This window comes from Puma concolor, chromosome C1, assembly GCF_028749965.1.
Source record: "Puma concolor isolate L17-30 chromosome C1, mPumCon1.1.hap2, whole genome shotgun sequence".
NCBI classification, from domain to species: domain Eukaryota; kingdom Metazoa; phylum Chordata; class Mammalia; order Carnivora; family Felidae; genus Puma; species Puma concolor.
This window is the reverse complement of record NC_141674.1, coordinates 55,020,249-55,043,415: the sequence shown is the minus strand read 5'-3', so window position 1 is coordinate 55,043,415 and position 23,167 is coordinate 55,020,249. Positions and strand designations below refer to the sequence as shown.

Here is a 23,167-nt window from a genome sequence, read left to right as displayed (position 1 = left end):
TGTTCAGCTGTAAGAATGGGTCATTTCCCTGCATAGTGGAGTTCGGTAAAGGAGCATAATTCAGCAGTATTTGAAAGTCAACAGAATCAGAATCTGCTAGATTTACCTTGAAGGACAGATTCGCCTATCCCACATATCTTTATTAAAGAAAAAAATAATCCAAATACGGTCACTATATCACTATACAATAGAATGGCTTTAAACATGAGCTCAGAAATCCCTAGTATCACACAGGATGCCTGACAGTAGTTGAGGATCTTTGATGCAAATCTTTTCTGTCAGTGTCATGAGTTAAATACCAGCAATGTGACAACAGAGCACAATAGATCAAAACATCAGATTGGGAAGATAAGGATGCAGCTTGCAGAAAGCCAAATCTTTCAGAGATGTGAACATTCTTTTCTTCCCATTTATCTTTATGAAATAACTCAGCAAAGCAACAGTCAAATTATTTCCAAAGCTTATTCCTCTGGGCCAAATCACCACACAGTTATTCTCCAACCACATCTTTTACAAACCACCTAAGAGGAAATCTTTTGCTCAAAGCCCACTTATAGGCAGAATTTAAAGAATACCATGTCAAAAGAACCAATAGGGTGGCCCCTCAGATTTAGATGACTGAACACCCACCCCCACCCCACCTTTCAGATGTCTTGGCCATGATGGAAGGGGGTGGGTGGGTAAGGGGTGACCTGAGGTTCACAGAAATACAATTAGCCTATAATAACCTTCTGTCTTTGATGGGTATTTTCAATCTTTTCTTCTCTTTGTAACATCTTTCTGCTAGTTTTTTTTAACCTTAAATGTTGTCCTTAGTTCTTACTGAAAATGGCTTTTTCTGTAACTTCACCCCATTCCAGACTCACACAGGGATGTCACTGATGGGTTGCAGAGATGAATACTGAAAAATCTCAATTACGAAACAGGTTTCCCAGTTAATATCTTACCTAAGAAAGTATTTGAAATGTATTCAGAAACCTGGTTCCCTGATCGGCTCATCTCTGAGAGGTGTGTCAGCTCCCGGTTCAGCATTCTCTTGAACTGTGTGTGAAGAAGAAAAATGTGTTAACCACCTAAAAAAATAGCAAATGATCACTTCAGATATTTTCAACTTTACTAAGAAGCAAGAGATTGGAGGAGCAGGTATTATTAAATAAATGATACTGTTTCTACAAAGTACAAAGCCTCCTTAATGTGAAATCATTCCAACGTCACCTTAGGGAAAAGAGGTTTTCTTAAGATTTGTTAGAATTAACATCTGATTTCTTTTGAAGACGCAAACGTAGGAAAAGGGATTTTAATAGAAGTCATGATAATTTCACTTGAAAATGTAACAACTTTTAAAATATATTTATTGGAAATTAACTCGAAAATACCATGTGAGAGGAGATATATGTAAAAAGTTTAGGAGAAAACTGAGGAAAAAAAGATGCATCCTTTACAAATAGAGCTGCATAAAGAGAATAGAATTAAAATACAGCACAGTCTATTTACATACAATGTAATATAACATGCTGTTATTTTACACTAAGCAGCCTCAGTGGGCTCAGTGACAACACAAATGAAATCATTACAGATGTTTGCTACTTCACAGAAAGCGTACAGATGTAAATGTTTCACATTCTATCAAAGACACATAACAGAATCAAATTAACCCACCTTGATGTAACCCCAAGATACAGATAACAAATAGTTTGCCTCAGGCATTTTGGAAAGCTCTCCTCGCCACAATCCACAAATCCCTTGGAAAGAATTCACTGTTCTGAGAGAGCAGTCCCGAGAAAGGATGGGGAAAGCCTTGCAGGTTCAGTGGTAAAATAATCAAAGCTTATAAAAGACAAAGTCTCCAAAATTTAGGGCATTTCCTAATCCAAACAAAGCCCATCTTCACACTCCATTCTTACAAGAAGCCTACGCTCCCTGCTTCTTTCCTGGCAGAGAGAGTAATGAAATCAGGAATTGCACGAAGGAGCAAGAGCCTGTCTAAATGTATTCAGCTGGCTGGTTTGCAGCTCTTATGAATTATGAATAGTCCTGGTGGCCGAAGGGGTTTCCACTCTAGATTAGTCCTGCTCAGCTGAACTCTGCAAGGAAGGAGCAATTCTTCTTTCCTGTGGGGTTGCCACACTGGGAAACACAGCCATCTTTTAAAAAGGAGAAGATTAAAATGGAGGAAGCCCCATGAATATTTAAGTAAATCCGAAGTCCCTACCCTCCCCCATTTCAACTAGGTGTTCTTAACCCTCTCTCCACTGCAGAGACCGCCCTCTCTGCACTCAGCCACTCTAACGTTTTCAAAGTGATGGTGCATTGGATTCATTTACTTCCTGAACATTTTTTTAAAACTGAGAACAGGTTAGAACTGTGGCTGTCTTCAGACTAGGCTTTCAGAACACAAGTACTTTTTTAAAAGCTAGCTTTTTGGAGGATTTTTTGCACACCAACAGTGTGTGCCGATGCATTCAGCCTTCTTTCACAATCAAATAGGAATAGAATTAACGCACTTCATTTAAAAAATCATTTGCAGAATGCCATTTTCTCCACTGCATCAGCTCACTAATATGCATATTAGATTGCATTCGACAAATGAATTAAACACATTTCACCTTTTCAATCTAGGATCTGGAATGTGTTAGGAAACGTAAGCTATCATTTGCTGCAGGCATGGTGAATTTTTTTGGGTTATGAATGACTATGCTGTTTTGATATTTTAGTGTTAAACATCTTTTAATTCATGTTAGAAATATCTAGGAGTTAAATTAATTTTCATTTCATTCTAGCAATCTAGGACATGTTGAGAAAGTCATTCCCTTCCTGTAGACTCTCTCAATCTCTCTCTCTCCCTCCCTCCCTCCCTTCCTCCTCCGCCCCCTTTCCCATGTCAGCATTAGATAGCACAGGCTAGAGGAAAGTCTAAGACCAGAGCCCTAATGCAGTGAGCTTCCCAGGCCCATCCCACCCCCCTTCTTCTCCCTCCTCTCTGTTACCCCACCCTTGGACTCCCAGAAGTTCAAGTACAGCATGTTAAAGCAATAGCAAAGCACCATGGCAACAGCCCCCACACGCAATTGGCTCTCTTTCCTGTGAGGCATTCTCCTTTCAAATGAGCATCCTGCACCAACAATGGCTTCACTTCAAGCATCCAAGCCCCTGTCATGCCACTGCCTGTGCCCAGGAGACCCAGCCTTTCTGGCTGAAGGCAACGCAGCTTAGCATTGTTGCCTCCCGGCCCACCGCACTCCGCTTTGTCCTCAAAGAGGTTCTGGGGAGCCCTGCTTGCGTATGTGTGTTTTCCCACGATACAATATGTTAGTAACAATAACCAGGGATCCCTGGGTCAATGGTCTCAGCCAGTGTATTTTAGCTACTGAACCTCTATGCAATTTTGAACGCCAGGTGAATTGTGTAAGTTCTAAGCTATTTATTTTTTTAAGACATACCTGCTTGGTCATCATGGCCTCTCATTTTTACTTCTCAAAAGTCAGGCACTTACACTAAAGACTTAGAAGCTGGAAAAGGCAGGATTCTATGCTCTGATTAAGCAGCTAAGTTCTGGCAAAGTTAACTTGAAGCACTGTAAAAATATCTTGAAAAAAAAGCACATAGACAGATGATTCCTTTAACTATATCTCTGCATAAGACTTAGCCAAATGTAACATTCAAACACCCCATCCTCAGTTTGGTTCCTTTGGCCTGTGAAATACTTAGGAAGATTTTAGAGTCAATCACATTTGTACTAGATCAAACAAAACCATTTTATCATGTATTAGATAAATATTTATTGAACATCTAAAACATACCAGGCAAAGCATTAAAGATAGAGCAGTAAAAAAAAAAAAAAAAAAAAAAAAAAAAAAAAAAGGGAGGGGGAAACCCCTTTTAATGCTTTTAATGAACTTCTATCCTAGTAGAAATAGTCAGATGAAGTAAGGCATGTGAGTTAACCACAACAGTTAACAGTCTGGACAGAGAGGGACTGGTTCTTTATTAGTCATATTGGCTCCTTAGCTCAGAATATAGAAGCAGGTAGAAATTCAATAATAAAAGTCTCAGAAGGGAAAAACTTTTCTCCTTCTTCTCTTTCTTTGACCTTCCATTGCCACAAAATCCTGTTGGGATATACTGTCATTCAGGCTCAGTGTGGGGGCAGGGAAGTGCCTCTCAGCTACAGGGCTGAGAATAAGCCAAACTCCTCACCTTTCCTGTATTGCTTAGGGAAGGAGTAAGCTACAGAAGAAGTGAGAGATGAATATCACCTCCCTCCTTCTCATGCTTACAGATGGCCAATGCCACCAAAAACAAAGTCATCCTGAGGTAACCATAAAACACATTAACTCGATGAAGTACGCAAATGGAGGTCACACCGGGTCAGAAGCTGACCCAGTCCTAAAATGTTGCTTAGCAACAACCTGTGGTTTTCCTCCTCCATAGGGAGGGCCCAACCACACTGACTAAGGCGATCATCGCTCTCATCAAACAGCATTTATGACAAGCCCACTTACGTTGGGCTCTGTATAAACTAAGAAAGGCAGACCTGGCCTTCAAGGAGCAGACAGGGCTATCTTTTACATTCTAATAAGGTAGAGGACAATTAGAATGGTTTGTGCTGGCCTGTGTGATGAAACACACCGAGGAGTGGAGCGGGATATGAACTGTGCTTGAGATACGCAGGCCGAGGAGACAGTTGGAGAATTTGGCTTAGTTGGGTTTTCAGGGTCAGACTCCCATATGAAGGCTATTTCTGTTGAGCCAGAAACAGCCACAATGTAGTACACAAATCCTTTCATTCTTAGCTCTCTTAACAGTCCTGTGAAGTCACTTTACCTCTCATACATAAAATGAAAATGATGCATGGTTTTCGGCCCTCAGCCTTTCAATCTGAACCTGTCATGATTCTACGATAAGTTCTGTGGCAGCCTCCCACAGTCTGGACACGATACTTACCAGCAACTGATATTTCCCAGAAAATAAAACTCTCTCAACACTACTGAGAAAAACAACCCAAATTGGAAATGCTTCAGTCTGTAAGAATAAGTCACCAGCAACAGAAAAGAAGTGTTTCTCATGCCTCCAGAGTTTGATACTCTAAGACTCTTGGAATCTCCCTGTCTACTTAGCAAGTTGTGTGTTCCGCCCAGAGAGGAAGGTAAAACAGCTATACTGAGTGAAACTGTGTCCCAAGCAGTTACAGGATTGAAAGGGAATGGACATTATTTACTTTGTCAAATGCAGTAGAGAAATCCACAAACAGGAGTGCACTATGTCAAAGATAAATGTGTCTTTACTACCTAATGTACACAGATCCTATTTTTCTGTTAAGAATCTGCCTTCACAAGAAAACCCTGTTAAAGCCTACCTAGAAATAATGTCCCCAGAGGAAATGGCCAGAGCCCCTTTTGAGCACAGACAAGCAGTTTGTGAATGGACCCTTAGTAACACAAATTCCTCCAAGGCCTCCTAAAGCTTACGCCCAACACTAGATTTGCGAACACCGCTAGAAATTGCAATTATTTTTTGAAAATGGAAAAAGATATTATTCTCTGTAAGTGATTTAATCTTGCTTGCCTAGGATATATCTTCTTTATAAAATCATAGGTGAATGTTTTCAAATAGGCTACCTTTCAGAGTGGGAAGTTATTTAAAATACATAATAGCAAAGGCTGAAATTCAATTACACTTGATAGGAACATTTTGTTTTATGAGTTTAATTTTTGATTTCACGTCAATGCTATATACGGAGGTTATTTTCCTCTGAGCCATTTTTTTTTTGTGGAATGATGGAACACTTGATTACTTTTCTATATTTTTCACGAGTGTTCTGGTTTGAGCTTTGTGCAGAGATCCACAGGCAACCTAGGAGCTCTCTTGGTAAAGAGTTTTTAGTTACACTAATTGCACAGGAGGCTTAATGTAGAAGGATCTCAGAGATTCACCCCAGTTCTAAAACTTGGTGGTTTTATGTTTGTAAGACATAAATTCGGAAGAGTAAGAACACCAGGGGCTAGTATCAAGCACATGGAGGAGCTACTTTTAAGACTAATCTGGGCTTGTGAGGGGGGGTGGGGGTGACCTGAGTTTCACTGAGGAGTGAATCTTTAGTGATCCAATCTATCTTCAGCCTATCAAAAACTAGGTAAACAGGCACCTTCCTCTTATTGATAACCTCACGCTGAAGTCTGAAGGTGAAAACTGTGTGGATTAAAAAAAAAAAAAAGAAAAAAAGAAAAAAAAAGAGCCAAAGAGAGGAAGACTGCTCCAGCAGTTCCCCTGTGGGTGGCCGTCTACGCAGGAGCCCATCTGTGAGACAGGCGCCTTATTGTGTGGGACCTTCCTGTTTTTGCAGTATGAAACAACTACCAAAGTCATTAAAGTCACAATGACTTTATTAGGGACTAAATTTTGACTCACATTTTACACTCTGTTAGTCACAACTTAATCAGAATTCCCGGGCATCAGGAAAGCAAGGGGGCTGAAAATTCCTCCTCAGAATGCTAGCGGTGGTAGAGGAAGTTGCAACCGCAGCACACAGTTCAGTGAAATGTGCAAGTAAGGAGGGCTCCGGTCTCTGTGCAAGATAAACTGAGTTTGGGGGGGGCTCAGGTTGTTTCCAGTGATGGACACAGTTTCTTTAGTTATAAAACGGCTACCTTCTAGGAGCCATTTTATTTCAACATTGTTTTTTTCATACCCCTAATTTTACATGCAAAGAAGACCCAAAGAAGTGAAGAATTCTAATTTCTAAGCACCTATACTTTCCTTTACCAAATCTGATGTAAACAAAAGGCAGGGATATAGCGTACTTTCTGTGGAACCCTTTATCAAACTCACAATTTCCACAGTTCTTAACATTTCAGATTATCTGACAGTAAGCATCTCATCTCCTGTTTCCTTTTTTATCTTTCCCTATCATCCATTTGAAATGTGATGTCACAGTTTCTTTAATGACCTGTCTGTCTTATTTGAGAGGCAAATGGAATTGAACTGAGTGAATAGGTAATAGGGTTCAGGATGGAAGAACATGCCATTCATCGTCCACTAACATCTACTAAAATAGAAACTACAGTTCCATGGTGGGCCATCCCAGAAGACAAGCACTGTCATGCCAATATTCTGGAGCAAACCCTCAGTACACCAGGGGATAACGTTAGGTCATTCTAACTGTCCCTGTGCCACATCAGAAAGAAATTCATCTAAACATACTAGAATTGAGTGATTCTCTTCTTCACTGCCCAGGGGTGTAGTAAACCATACAAATATGTAATGAAAAACAAGCATGAACATCTCTAGGATATTCTGCAACAAAACATTGGCATTTATCATGAAGCTAAAATTGAATAAATTCTACTTGCTGGTTAAAGGACAAGTATCTGCTCCAGTGACATTTAAAATTAAAAAAAAATTTTTTTTTAAGTTTGTTTATTTTTGACAGAGACAGAGTGTGAGCATGAGTTGGGGAGGGGCAGAGAGAGAGAGAGGGAGACAGAGAATCCAAAGCAGGCTCCAGGCTCCGAGCTGTCAGCACAGAGGCCAACGCGGGGCTCAAACTCACCAGCTGTGAGATCATGACCTGGGCGGAAGTCGGACGCTTAACCGACTGAGCCACCCAGGCGCCCCTGCTCCAGTGACATTTTAAAAGAAGGACAAACCATTAGTGCTTTCATACATTGAATTGACAAAAACTTAGTGAGAATTTAAATACAACTTTACAACTTGACAGCAGGTCTTGAACGGCCCTCAAAATTATTAAGTGTTTCTTCCTACCTATTTATCCTCTTTGCTGCTGTCCGTTTTTCCTGGAATTTCTGAAAACATTTTAAGAGGAGATATGGTATACACTATTGGGACACTAAAAAATGGACCTCTTCTAACCCAAAGTAATTCCCATAAGAATGTTTAGAGAAATTTCTCATGACTTAACGTTCTCTTAATTCTTAAAGCTGCTGCAGTGACACAATTAAATAGACAAAAGACACTATTAAAGACATATTTAGGGGCGCCTGGGTGGCGCAGTCGGTTAAGCGTCCGACTTCAGCCAGGTCACGATCTCGCGGTCCGTGAGTTCGAGCCCCGCGTCGGGCTCTGGGCTGATGGCTCAGAGCCTGGAGCCTGTTTCCGATTCTGTGTCTCCCTCTCTCTCTGCCCCTCCCCCGTTCATGCTCTGTCTCTCTCTGTCCCAAAAATAAATAAAACGTTGAAAAACAAAATTAAAAAAAAAAAAAAAAGACATATTTAAATTTTAGGTAAACATTTTTTTTTTACCTAAGTGTGTTCTAGATATTGCAGGTCCCAAATATCCCATAAAGAGACTGGATTTCAAAATCATATACCCTGTCAGGTGTAGAGGTATTGTATATTTTTAGATAATTTAAAATGTTCAAACTTGTTCTTTTTGACAGAGGTCTTTCCTTCTGGTAAGAAACACAGCAACACTGCATCTGTTATTGGAGCTTCACAATTGCATTTTATATATTTGACCCTTAGCTTTTAATCTGGCTAATGGAAATAGACCAAAAAAAAAGAGGCACTTTGGCAAATTTGGGCGTTGGCCTGACAAAAGATAGCAAAGGCCTTTCTTTAACAGATGACAAAAATCCTTGCAGCAACTAAGAAAAATCAAGGAATCAAAGTACACTATTTAGTTACCCTTTTGTTTTTGCATTTAAGCTGTCTACAATTTTTTTTCTCTGCCTAATGGCTAATATTTAACCTCAAGCTTCTAAAGCAAGTTCTAAGGCCATGGGAGCGTTAATGTGATTCCAAAGCAGATGACTAAGGTTTCTGTTGAACCATTTCACGGCAAGAAGTTCTATAACTTACTATACTTTTAAAATTAGAAAACTTACCATAGGTCACCATCCAGTCTAGTGTCCTCTACTGACTAGCAGAAAACAGGACCTTCATATCTGACTTGAAAGCCAGTGACACAGAACAGGAAAATTGCCCCCCAAACATGTGCTTTCTTTTTATAACTCCATAAGTATTGGTCACGATTCTCTTTAAGAATTGATACCCAATTTTACTGGACCATCTCCTGGCTTGTTTAAAATTCTGCACTATGTATAACCTTATTAGAGTTCCCAATATTTTTGCAGCCACAAAAATCTACCCTAGCTGGTTTTTGAGATTACTCCTCTAATCCTTTAAATACATCATGTGGCATATATTGTGTTTTAAATTAATTATATTGATTTCAGCTAACTATGGTCACATACCCTTTGACATAAAAGACAATGTGATACTTCAAAGCCTGCTGTGGAAATCATTACTTCTGGGTTAACAACTTCCCAGGGCTGGGATAGGCCTCCAGTCTGGAAATTTCCAGGATCACCTCTAGGGACCATCAAATAAATAAAGGAAATCCATGGGCTACACAGACACATCATTTTATTCCCTGAATAAATTATCAGTTTTGGCATTTTGGTAATCCCTACGATAGACTCTGCATTTGCAAACTGAGAAGAATGTGCCACAGGTGGGAGACTTGCACATAGTTTTGAACTATATAAAGGATAAAAACGGTGGTCGTAAACTAATTTTATTCTATAAAAATTTTTATCACACATTTCATTTTCTTATTATTAGCTACCACAATTTAAAAGTGATGGATGAGTGCTTTGCACAACAGTGCACCCCCAAAGATATAGTTTGCCGCTTCATGGAAGGCTTATAAAAGTAGTCTCAGAGTTGGATGTGTAGGTCATACACACGATATAGAGGGGGTTCTGATTACAGCTGGCCTTACCAGGGGGGGTCTAACAGCATAAACAGGCCTCTAACAGCAAACTCAACATCTCACCAGCATGCCATACAATCAGCTGAGCATCCAGCTGAGTCTGGAAATAAAATCCCAGTCTGAGAAACGTGGCAAGTCACTGAGTCAGAGACTAAGTTTTTCCAACTTAAAAATGGAAGGTTAGAAATTAAACATGTAAAGCGATTGGCAAAGTGTCTGCAGCACTTGTACTTGATTCCACAGGGTTTATACTTGAAGTTGATGTTTTGTTTCTCAGTTTTGTCTCTGAATTTTAAAAGAATCTGAGCTTATGGGACGTTCTTCGCATGGGTTTGCATTTGGGTGGAGCTTTCAGCCGGCTCTGCGGCATCTCAACCCTTCTCTTGTTGTTGACAGAGGCTGGTGTAATTAACTACACAATTCCCACAACACGCTACTGCAGGTGTGATGCAGTGCTATGTCATATTGATTACGTGACACACGAGTTACTCATAGAAGTTCTGGCTCTCTGGGTGACACTTCGATTATTCACCAGTCTAAGGAGTGTAAACCAGAATTGCCAGAAAGATAGATGAAGCCTGTCAAATGAAACTATAACTCAAAATGGCCTTGTGTTAAAACTGTAGCTTTAAAAAATGCATATATATTCTGAGATGTCCTGCTGTGGCCAGCTCTATCCATTCATGATTCCATGACGTAGCCAATTCCCCCAAATTAAGTTTGGAACTGTTCAAATACTGACAAAAACCATGAATGGCCACAAGTTGCCTCGCATAATGATAACGGCACCAAATATTCATTTTGCTCAGATTGCCACAGTGGAGGTCAGTCTAGTAACATATCTGAATTAATTGAATATGTGGCTGGGATAGCAGTGAGAGCAGTATCAGCAATATGTCAGAAAACACAACCAGACGATGACAGAATGACTAAGCTGCTATACTCCAGACACAACAGATATGCGCAGAGGCTGAGTTTCAGACACAACACGTGTTCATAGATATGTTCAGAGCTGCACATGCATTGCCTGTCTCCAAAGGGCTTAGATTCTTGGCCACAGGATGTAGCCTTTTCAAGAGAAAGGTAGACCAAATACCCCAACACCGAGCCAAATAACAGCCAAGGTGTGCGTCATATTTCTGTTCACAAAGAAACAGCATTTGGCCCTGATGACTTTGTTCTCTGTTGTCTGACTTTGAGTTTGGGAGAAGGCTTGGGGGCAAGAGTTTGCTGCGTCTGAGGGTACTTTGAAGAGTCACTGTAAACCAGATTGGGTGGGGGGGGGGTGTTCTCATTCAGCTGAACAATTAGCAAAATGAATTGGGCATGGCAAGAAACACCGTGTTTGTGCAACAGGAAACAGGATGGCTGGGTTCTAATGGATTTGCCGCTAACAACATACGTGCTTCTGGACAAATTAGATTAAGTTTCTGAGCCTCATGCAAACGATATTTGTTTGAATGCCTACCATGTGCCTAGAGCCATTTTAAATCCTGGAACTACAATAGTGAACAAGGTAGACACAATTCATGTCACCAAAAACCTTATAGTCTAAGGGAGGAGAGGAGTAAAAGCTAAGTTCCACAACAAAAACTAAAAATCATAAACTGTGATAGCAAATTGTAAAACCAAGAAGGTACCAAGTTCAGATAATTAGAGAAGTTCTCTCCAAAGAAATTACATCTACATCTATGCTGAGGTCTAAAAAACAAGAAGGGACCTTGACTGAGTTCTAGCTTTAAAAGTCTATGACTACATAGACTTGGTTTTGTTACCAAGCCATATAAGAATATAATAAATTACCCTGTGGATTTCCCTTTAATTTTTATTTTGTAATTTATTTTTTTTGTTTATTTATTTTTGAAAGAGAGAGAGACAGAGCGTGAGTATGGGAGGAGCAGAGAGAGAGGGAGACACAGAATCTGAAGCAGGCTCCAGGCTCTGAGCTGTCAGCACAGAGCCCGATGCGGGGCTCTAACCCACGATCCATGAGATCATGACCTGACCCGAAGTTGGACTCTTAACTGACAGAGCCACCCATGCGCCCCTCCTTTAATTTGTATTTTTAAATCATCTGGCTTTGGAGCAAAAAGAAAAAGATTTGATTCTAGGCATCACCGGTTAGTAGCTGAAGGGCTTGGACAAATCAGTGACAAATCAGTCTTGCATCCTGCTTTCACACCGAAGTGGGGATATATGAATGCTTTCCTCCTGGTGAGCATCAGAATACGATAACATGGAGAGCTCTGTGTAAGCGGGAAAGCACTCTTCGGGTATGTCTCCTTACCTTGCTACCTTGGATCTGGCAACACAAAAATAACAAAGAGCTATACACTTGGAGAAAGTGGCCCTTTATTTAATGCTCTATTCTGGTACCATAGGGAACTTTGAGAGCAAATATGCTTTTAAGTGAAGGAATGGACCTAAAAAATCCCCACAAAATGCCCCTTAACTAATGTTTCCTCAGGCAGAATCAGAGTTCTCTGGGCAAGCAGTCCTGGATCTCAGGGCTAGATCTGAAAAGCAGTGATCAAAACATAAAAATCTTTCCTGACTTCTTCTTGACTAATATCTCCTCTTCCTTTTTTTTTTTTTTTTTTTTTTTTTTTTTTTTTTTTTCTTTTTTTTATGAGGAAGGTAGTCAGTCCCCTATCCCCATCGGAAAGATGAGGAAAGGAAGGCTGAGGCAGAATGAGCAGTGGCCCAGGTCACGCATCTAGCTGAGGTTAAATTGGAGCTCTAAGAGTGGGAGGTATGCAAGCAGTAGGGAGCAGGATGGAGATCTTCCAGAGAGGGGCAGGGGCCTGTGCTGCCCTTTTTTTTCTGGGCACTGGAGATCAAACCATTCTCCCAAACCCTGCCTTTCAACAGTCTGCCAGAGTTCAGCATCAGATGACTCTCTTGTTTGCTTGACTTTGGCTAACATTGAAATCAACCTCCATCCTCGTGAGTGGGGTAGGGGGATGGGAGCACTGGGAATATGCCGGGGTGGGGGGCAGGGAGGGAAGAGTTGGCCAGAGAGCCAACAGTGTGCTTGGTACAATCTAGTGCTGTTGAACCTCAAAGGCACCTCCTGCTGTGAGTGTCCCTGAGCAGCCCCTCTTCTCTCCGGCCCTGGTCCTCACCCACCATCCACAATCTCGTCCAGCACCAGGAAGGCTCTGTCCACGTTCTCCAGCATGTATGAGAAAGAGTTCCTATTTTACTTATTTTAACCCAATATATTATCTTACTTTAAAGAAAAAGAACCCATTCCTACCCAGGGGCTCATGTTTTTATTTATTTTTGGCAAGACTCTCTTATTTTAGGATTTACTAAAGGCTCTACAAGCTCTTTCTTGAAAAGCAATATATGGTTTTCTAAGTTTGAAAATTTTTCTATGCCCCACCGACAATGCAGCATTAGACAATGACCTTATTTTAATACCTTAAACATATAGGAGAGAGAATTAACAAAACAGTGTTTTCAATTATTGTAATCAAAATTAGATAAATTTTTGAAATTAAATCATACTGATTTAGAAATATTTAAAAAGTGTTACAATACAGCAAGGGAAAATTCAATGGCACCTCACCCTGTCGCAAACATAAATAGCGTATTGGACCTGTCCAAGAAAAACATACCCATCAGTAAATGCAGATATATTTAAGTCATTCTGACTCAATTACAGAAGGTAGCCGGCAGTAGCAGTCAAATGATTAGGGGTCGTGGCAGGACAGGCACTATGCCCTTTCACCTGGCTACATGGGCAGGTTCTGGCTGATTCAACTGACCTGTCTGGGCGGTGAGTGGCACATCTAGAGTAGGAGCTGGAGGACAATCATTCGTGATCTAGCTGCGTCCCTAGCTTCTCACAATCAAATGGGCCTGTAGGAGTATACTGGAAATTCATATTACCAGTAGATAGTCTAAGTATGTTCCATGAATTTAAATTTTTTGAAAATATGAAAAAAAAATTTCATTTTGAATATACTGTGCCCACTAGTGACGTCATTACCTGTCCTTGTATCTATTAAAAGTCCTCATGTCAACAAATTTCTTAAATGACCAAATCAAGAAGAATTTTGGGGAGAGCTTTTTAAAACAAGATAAACCCTAAATCGACTACCACCAATGAACAAAAGTCTTCATTAGTTTTTCCTCTTTTCTCCTAACCATTAAACAGAAATAGAGCTATGTCTCTGTAATATGTTTTAGTCCTACTACCATAAGCATAGATGGAGTCTCAAAAAATTCTAAACATGATTGTAGGCCTCAAGAGCCTGAAATCTGGAGTAAACATAAATAAAGCCTCAGAGAACTAAAATATTAACTACGATATTAACCAATAAGTTAGGTAAGAGAATGATTTAAAAAAATCTGATCAAAACGATTTTGGCCAGGTTTCAAAAAAGAAAGCCACAAAGTGTGGCATGTCAGGAGTAGGCTCTTAGTATAGGCCTGATGATGTATTTGAGCCAAAGGGAAGTCTTCAAAGCAATAGAATACCAAGAGAAGGATAAAGGTGCGTATCTCTTCATTCTCAAGTTCTCATAAAACTCTTATTTGTATTCTTTTTTTTTTTTAATTTTTTTTTAACGTTTATTTATTTTTGAGACGGAGAGAGACAGAGCATGAACAGGGGAGGGTCAGAGAGAGAGGGAGGCACAGAATCCGAAACAGGCTCCAGGCTCTGAGCGGTCACCACAGAGCCCGACCTGGGGCTCGAACTCACGGACCGCAAGATCATGGCCTGAGCTGAAGTTGGACGCTTAGCCGACTGAGCCACCCAGGTGCCCCCTTTTTTTTTTTTTTAATTTTTTTTAACATTTATTTTTATTTGTATTCTTAAGCCAGGTTTTCAATAGATGTTCTGTTCTGATATCAAGTGTAGAGAGGAAGTTGTCAGTCCAGTTTCGATCAATAGGACTTACTTAAAACTTGAGTATCATTTCAATTATGTGAGGATAAAAATGATAGTCCTGCCCGCCTTTGTAAAATGAGATATTTTTCTGATAGTAAATAAATACATACATATACATATACACACACATATATACACACAAACATATATAGGTATATACATTGATAATATATACATACATTTTTTAAAGTTTAGTTATTTATTTTGAGAGAGAAGGAGAGAACAAAAGGGGGAGGGGCAGAGAGAAAGGCAGAGAGAGAGAGAAAAAATCCCAAGCAGGTTCTTCATTGTCAGCGCAGAGCCTGATGCAGGGCTCGAACTCACAAACTGAGATCGTGACCAGAGCCGAAGTCGGACACGCAACCTACAGAGCCACCCAGGCACCCCATACATATATATATATTTTTTTAATTCAGAAACTAAAACAGCAAAAAGTGAAAAAAAAAATGCCAAGGGGACTTAAAGTAACTCATTTCAAATACTTCCTGCTAGACTTTGAGCACACAATTTTCAGGAATACTAATTTAGTTCTCTTTACTTGAAGTGATTAAGACATGTATAGCTTTTACTCAAGAAAGGTAATGAGAAGGGCAATGAGAAGGTTAAAGATCAGTGGAAATGATAGAGGGAATGTCCCCCGTCTTAACTGCAATTAGCCTTTTGCTGAAGATGAACAGCAAACTGGATTTGTAATCAGACCTGTATTTTACTACCTTAATCTTCCATTAATTAACCTTACGACTCTGGAGAAGTCATGTCATAATGAAATTACCTTTCATTTAGATTGTGTTTTATATTTGCAAAGATCTGGAGTATATTAGATTATTTAGTCCTCATCTCTAAAATGAAGTCTTCAAAATCAATGATACTTTAGGTTCTCTTTTAGGCTTAAAGTTCTGGGATTTTGTTTAATGCAACCATGTGTGACTATAACTGGAAAGAATATATTTCAATGTTTTTTTGGCTTGATTTATCAACTTTCACCATCCATACTGATCAAAGTCATTAAATAGTTGCCAAATTACCACTTCACCTTGCCCTGTCTAATCAGCTTTGGCACACAGCCTATTTGGTTGAGTTGGAAAGATATTTTTATTCGATGATGACTTCTCTTCTACTGTTTTCTTTCCAAAACAACTCACTAAAATTTACCTCTTCAGATAGCAAATGACAAAACTCTCATCCTAAATCTAAATTTTTTAAATTCATTTAATCACTTTTACGACCTGGTATCTGTACTCAAAGTTCATCTTTACAACTGCTGAAGGTTATAGCATTATGCACTATGCTGTTAGCAAAGAGTGAAGGAAACTTGGCCATTTAAAGTTTTAAAGGTATACTTTCAAGGTTGCCATACATTTAACCACTAAAAAATATAAAACGGTAAAGTTGAGCCATGAAGATGAAATTTATTTTCAATAATTTATTTCAATACGTTCACTAAACTTCAGTCTCTGAAGGCTTTAGGTTTCAGAAGTGGTATATTTTTAAGTTGCAAGTAATTAGCAGAAGGAACACAGGACTGATGAGCAGAAACGCATGATTTATAGACTTTAAACTCTGCTCCATAAAAAGAAAAAGACTATCGGGTATTTCTTAAAGAGAAAAAGATTATCAGGAACTTCCCAAAACAGAAACAAAAGAAACAGAAGTTTTACTGTCTTCTTCATTTCTAAATAACTTAACAGTCCTTTCTTTGTGGAAACACTTGGCTACTTTAAAGTAAATCAAACAAAGGAAGTTACAGTAAAATATCCAGGAGACTAAACAGTTTGGCACCAGTTGAGGGAAACATCACGTACAAACGGGCAAGTCAGAGAGGGGCTGACAGGTTCCTGAAAAATGCTAAGTGGAGAGATGTGCTGGGATGCACATCCACTATTGGCATAGTGCCTTCAAGAGCGTGAAATCTATTGACTGTGGCACAAGTCTGCCCGAGTATCTTTGGTTTGGCAAGTCCTGGCTTCCAGAATGCTGATGGATCTCCATTTGCTGAGCACACTCTTACTTAGACATAAAGTGTTTTGGAAAAATAGCACAAGAGTAAGCTCCACCCCTGGCTTTTCTTTCATAGATAATAATGGCACTGATTTTGGAAGTTTTTCAGATTGGAACACATTCTATCTAAAAGAAAAAAAAAAGACACGGAAGAAGTATAAAAAGTGTGAAATAGACATTTATTCCATTAATATATGTAATTCTATTTTTCAAAACTAGTGTTCTGGATTTATATGTGATACTCTAAATATAGTTATCTGATTTGTTTTTCATATGGAATGAAAGGCTCCTCTAAAATGATGTATTTATCAGATATTGATAATATAGTGCTGTCTTATCAGCTAGCCTGAGGTGCAACAGGCAAAGGTAATGTGCCCTCACTTCATTTCTGCTTTATTTTTAAGGATTTGATCATGTGGGGACTTTCAAATGAATTAGCAGAAAGACTGGGGTACATGGATTGGAACTCAATGAAGGAAATGGTTCTGTAAATATCAGTGCAGAAATATTTAAGTTAAGCAAAATAGATTAAAAATCAAACTTATTTCAAAGCACTACACTTTCAAAATCTTTGATTTGTTAAGTTTTCAAAGAGTAAAACTTAGAACACGCAATACACTCTCAATAATGATATGGTTGATAATGGTGTTTGGAGCTGACAGCCAAGAAAGAATTCTTGAGATGTCTTCAGCGCAGAAAGGTGGTTTTATTAAAGCATGGGGACAGGACCCGTGGGCAGAAAGAGCTGCACTGGGGTTGTGAAGAGTGACGGATTGTATACTTTTAGGCTGGGAGGCGGGAAGCGATAGTTAATTCTCTTAAGGTATTTTGGAAGCAAGGTTTCCAGGACCTTGAGGGGCTAGCTGCTGTTAGGGAAAGGTCATTTATCACTATTGAGTAAAAACTCAGTCATGAGACCCTTCAGATGTATATCAATGGGCCATAAGCTTGCAGTATGATAGCCAACATATATTCTGGGGGATAGAGATAAAGGAAGTTTCCAAAGGAATTTTTATATGTTTAAGTAGACTTACAGGATACTGGGGATTGGGCTAAGACTGCCTTTGCTCTTAGCAAAGTGTCATCATTGAGGCAGCTGAACTCCTCCTAGAGGATGCCACTCTGCCTGTCTCAAGGACTTGTCAATGGGCTGTAAGTTGTAAGGAAACTTAATTTTTTTTCCTTCTGCCTTAGTTTCACACATCAAATAATACAGCTTAGAAATTTCCCTATATTAATTATTGCTACTGAAGCCATTAATGCTCTTCTGTTTCATGGGCTTAGGGCATATACTAGAAAAGATGTAATATATGATGAAATTGCCCCAATTAAATTTGAATGATGTTTTTTTTATTTTTTTAAATTTTTTTTTTTCTTTTTTTCAACGTTTTTTTTTTTATTTATTTTTGGGACAGAGAGAGACAGAGCATGAACTGGGGAGGGGCAGAGAGAGAGGGAGACACAGAATCGGAAACAGGCTCCAGGCTCCGAGCCATCAGCCCAGAGCCTGACGCGGGGCTCGAACTCACGGACCGCGAGATCGTGACCTGGCTGAAGTCGGACGCTTAACCGACTGCGCCACCCAGGCACCCCATGATGTTTTTTTTTAAAAAAGAATAGCTTCTCTCCATTTTCTTTTTATGTTGTGGGGTGAATAAAAAGGGAATTTGGGGGTAGGCTGTCTTTTAAACAAAATTTCACTGTCTTCTCTTAGGCCATGATGGAGAATTTTGGAAACAAATAGATCCTGAATTTAGTAAACTGGTCCACAATAGGCATCAGATAAGTTTAATACCGTTATTCACATTTTTGATGAGTGCTTTACAACCATTTTCTATAACTATGGTTATTCTCCTCCCTCTTCTATGTTAAAAGACACTATTTCCCAGCCAGGAAGATTGAGTTTAAGATTATTAAGGGCTGGTCTGGAGGCCTAGAGGATGGAACCTGCAGACTAGGATTTGACCTAGACCTAAACAAGCAATGATGTCCAGAGTTAGAAGAATAAGACATCCCAGAAATGACAAAATTTCCTTGTGAGGGTTATTAAATACTTCTATATGTCTATATTTATCTGTCCCATTGGGATCAATGACGGTGAGTCAGATGGCCCTGAGTGTGAATCCTGCTCTCTTCTTTACCCGAGGCAATTTAATTCAACTCTTTAAATCTCACTTTACTGTAAAATCAAGATAATAATATATCTATTCCAAAGGGCTGCTGAGAGTATTAATGACAGAATGTCAGTAAGGAGCTTAGCACATGTCTGCACACATACACTTGTAAAAGGAGTTTGGTTGCCTATTACTGCCCCAACAACAAACACAAAAGCTGCAGGAGACCATGGAAATAGCCTTCTCCAACTGTTTTGTTTTGTAGATAAAGAAAGGCAAGGTTTCAAAATGATTTGACTGTTTGAGATAATGTCCCTCAGTGGAGGCATAGCTAGAACTCAAACTCATGGCTTGTACCTGCAGGCTCTCTTCCCTTTGCTGCCTCCAGTTCTATATACATCTGGGAGGAAAGTGAGAAAAGTTGGATGGAAAATATTCGAGTGCCCCACCTGGCCGTCAGAACTGATTTTCATTCTAGTCTGCCCTCTAATCCGGGTCAACTCTGGCATTCATGAGGCCACATATGTAAGTTTAAATAGATAAAGATACAATTCGAGCTACCTCCAATACTCCCACCTCGACAGACACCCCTCCTAGCAGCTTGGAAGGCCAGCATGAAATGTGCATTCCTGGTTATAGCAGTGCAGGGGGGACCTAGCTCCTGGCCCACGCCCTGTCCCATTTCTTCTCCACGGAACCCATGTGCAAGCTTTTGTGCATCCTCTGCCACAGCCTGCATGTTCAAGTTCCTCCCACACACCTCTTCCAAGCCGGACTGCTGCCTCTTGGCTACTCCTTGGGCCTAAGGGTGTGAATTCCTGCAACATATCCAGGAAAGAGGCCTGTACAGGCCCTGGAAGTGGGTTCAGAGCCATTGGGTAGAGAACATACGGGGCCCATTGGATGCAGTGTAGTCTGGAGCAGGAAGCACAGCTGCCCGTTAGCCCGCCTGCCTTCTCACCTCCTGGAGCAGAGCGTAGCGGGAGGAAGACCAGGCTAGGGCCCTCTTAAAGCAAAGGGTCCTGGGAAAGGACCCCCTCTTGCCCTAAGCGTGGCAATGCTGTAGTCCTATCATTTAACTTTGGGCAAAAGTGGAATTAATCCCCTTCAGTAATTGGTCACCTGCCTATCACCTTCCTGACCGAACTCTAAGGTGAACCTGTTGACCAACACAATCTATTTCCTTTATGGTGCTTCTGGATCCAACATGTCTCATATTTATCAATTTTTCAGTTAAATAGAAAAAAGGACTCACCCAATTACAGGGCAACCAGCCTATCATGATCACATTCCAGTAGCATGCAGCTTGGATCCCAGGTGGCTCCAAGCTGGTGGAATCAATATGAGTTTATTCTCTCCCACCCAAGAGCACAGGCAATTATTTGCCTTTACAAAGGTTCAGTAGTTCAGTACTCTGGTATGGACACACCTGAAGAACCGGAAAAATAAACCTGCATAGCCAGAAGGACTCACTTCCCCTGTGATGCTATCTGCAGCTATCTCCATGAGGCCTTCAGAGAAAAAAGACCTTCTATCTCCCATTCCTATCTTACAGATTTCCTTAGCAAACACTGACTGAAGTGCTGGGTCTTGCTCCTTCATTCTAAAGAGACTACTAGTATTAAGGAGGACGGCTCTTTTCAACAATGAAACATCTATTTTCACCTTTGTCCTACACATAAAACAGCCCTGGGGCGGCCAAGCTAGCCAAGAAAGAAAAGGATAATGGAGATGTTTGTGGGGAAGTTAGGAGAGCAATAAGTTGCTTGAACATAGCTCCTTGCTAAATACCACAGCATGTTCATCTTTTGAAAAACATTCAACATGCTGGGTATAAATGACCCCTCTGAAAACTTTCACCCGAAAAGTTTAGGCGAGAGACTCCACTTCTCAGTCAAAGCTCCCTTTCCTTGTCATTCACAGCTACGCCTGACTGGGATTGTTTTGTGCAGGTCCTTCCTCAGCTACTGTTGTTGCAACTCTGTACTTTTCTGACTGAGTCTGTCAGGAAGGAGACAGGAAATTCTAGTCACCCGCACAGCAGCTGTGCCATTCCTCCTATCCTCCTCCAATGACGTCGGTTGGCTTTGGTGACACGAGGTCAGGAACTGAGCCACAGTGAAGGTCAGGAAGATAGGTCAGTGTTTATGCCGTTGTTGGGCCAGGGATCCTGCTGAGGCTATTTGCTTTCTTCCTTGCTATACTGTTTCTCTTTCCGTTCCTCTTTTTACACGGCACAGCCAAAGCATCCTGTTTTCAAAACATCTGACTGTTTTGCCACTGAGGAACTCATGCTCTGATGCATTTCGCTGAAGTGTATGACAATTCTTCTAATTCAAGAGGTGATAAGAGTTGAAACAAAAATTAATGAACAAGTCTAAGAAGCCAATCTGTTGTTAGAGAAAACAGCTCTAACATGTCTAACTGAACCTGGGCTGCTAGCAGAAGGCTCCCTTGACATTCTTTTCATCTTGAAAAACAATGTCATTGCCTCATAAAACTGCTTCATTTATTTCATCTTGTCATTTTTGGGAAAAATAACCTACCATATTATCCCACCTGGCTGCATATTTCTCTGTAATTCTGGAATTCCATTTGGCCTGGGGCCAGTATTAAGGGATGAGGGAAACTGGGGCCAAGGAGAAGTCTATGTTTCTAGAAGTCACAGAAACAGTTCCTTGTCTAACTCTCAGGCTCTGAAGCACACTTGGGAAAGCCAGTTATAATCTTTGATGTCCCAATTTTCTTCAAAATATAAAAGGGTGAAGAAAAAACAATAAACACACAACCCTACCCAGATGGGTAAATATGAAAGACTGCTTCCTTTTTCTCTACTAGACACAGTCAATGCTCAACCATTTGCATGTTCCCAGACACCCCCAACATAAAACACTGGTTTTCCCATCACCACTGTTGAGTCGGTAAAAACTCAGTAATCGCTTAACTGATCAGAACTAAGGACCCATAATTTTTGCAAAGATGTAGTAAATGCTATCAACAAGTTATCGTTTATTAATTATTACTACACATCAGGTGCCTTGCTGAAGGTTTCAGATGCATTATCTCATTAAATCTTTGCAGTAACCCAGTAAGGTAGGGTACCACTTTTACACTTTGTACCTGTTTTACAGATGAGAAAATTCAGTCTTAGAACAGTTAAGTAAGTTAGCCAAGGTCAAGTAGCTAGTCAATGATAGAGACAGGATTTGAACTATGATCTTTTGACTCCAAAGCCTATGCTTTTCACATACTTCCCTGTATAGAACATCTTCAGACTCACTTCCAAGTCTATCAACTCAGAGATTTGCCAAGACTGCCAAAAATGACCAGATACAACTACATAGGCGTGATAATGATAATGATGACTGTATTTTTAAACAGTGACTTGGATGGAATGTTCAAATAATTTCAACCACATTTAAAAATAAATGTGGAATTTTATTTTTACCACAAATAATTCAATTCCCAGAAAATGGATACAGATCAATTTATTTTTGGTGGCCACAAAATATTATTATTATATTATATTATATTATATTATATTATATTATATGTGCCACAGATTAAGCCTTACCTGAAACAATTATCTGGCTAATCAAGATTCTGGGGGGAAAAAGGTCACTGAGTGAATAGAAAGAGAAGGAGATCTTTTTACAAATGAAATTGACTTTGGCTGTCAGCTGAGCATTATTCATCTACTGGATAATTGCTTTGCCCTACAACCTCTCCACTGCACATATCAAAAATAGGTGAAACTGCATGCCTTGTCCTTAAGCTAACTGTGTCAGCACTAAGGTTTAGCCCTTTCTTTAGGGTTAGCTCTATTCAGCTTTCATTGCTTCCTGCACAGGATACCATAAAGGAGGAGCGGAAGCCTTAAACGATTGGAATTCTCACCGGGACCCACACAGTCTTTGGTCTTAGAGCCTTATTGACCATTACACTGATTAGGAACAATTTGTAAATACATTTGTAAAATAATGTGTCATTTCAGCACTCCAGACACAGACCTGGTTAGAATTTATAAGGCATCAACACTCCAAATGAAAAATAAGGACAATTTGCATTTTCTCAATGTATACTCTTTCTGTTCCCTGGAGTTAGTTGTCTACTTTATCTTAGTAACTCAAGAAGAAAGTTCAGCATGTTTTTTATGGTGAAAGCTGCTAAAAAACTACTCCTAAATATTGGACCTACATCTTGTATGGGCATCAATGCTCACAACATGCAGTGAACAAAGGATCTGTTAATGCTCCGAAGCAGGCTAAAGCATGTGTGAAAATCTTTCTACTTGGAGTCCAGTGTGCTTTAGAGAAGTTATACAGTTAAGCCCTCCTCGTGGGGAAGCAGTTGGTCAAGCTTACAACAGCCTGGAAAATCCCAGAATTTAGTTTTCAGTTGAGAACTTCAGAAAAAAAG

General features: G+C 39.9%; 1 protein-coding gene across 5 annotated transcripts in view; it reads right to left on the bottom strand.

Annotated features, from left to right (window-relative positions):
• The window catches only part of PDE4B (phosphodiesterase 4B), a 535,038-nt gene that overhangs the window by 17,330 nt on the left and 494,541 nt on the right, over window positions 1-23,167 (bottom strand). For 4 of the 5 annotated variants that reach the window (XM_086717224.1, XM_086717223.1, XM_025934522.2 and 1 more), the window contains one exon: window positions 948-1,041. In XM_086717224.1, coding sequence (XP_086573350.1) covers window positions 948-1,041 — 94 coding nt within the window. Of the gene's footprint in view, window positions 1-947; window positions 1,042-1,659; window positions 2,801-23,167 lie in introns of those variants that run through there. The other variant, XM_025934530.2, reaches the window with a different exon arrangement.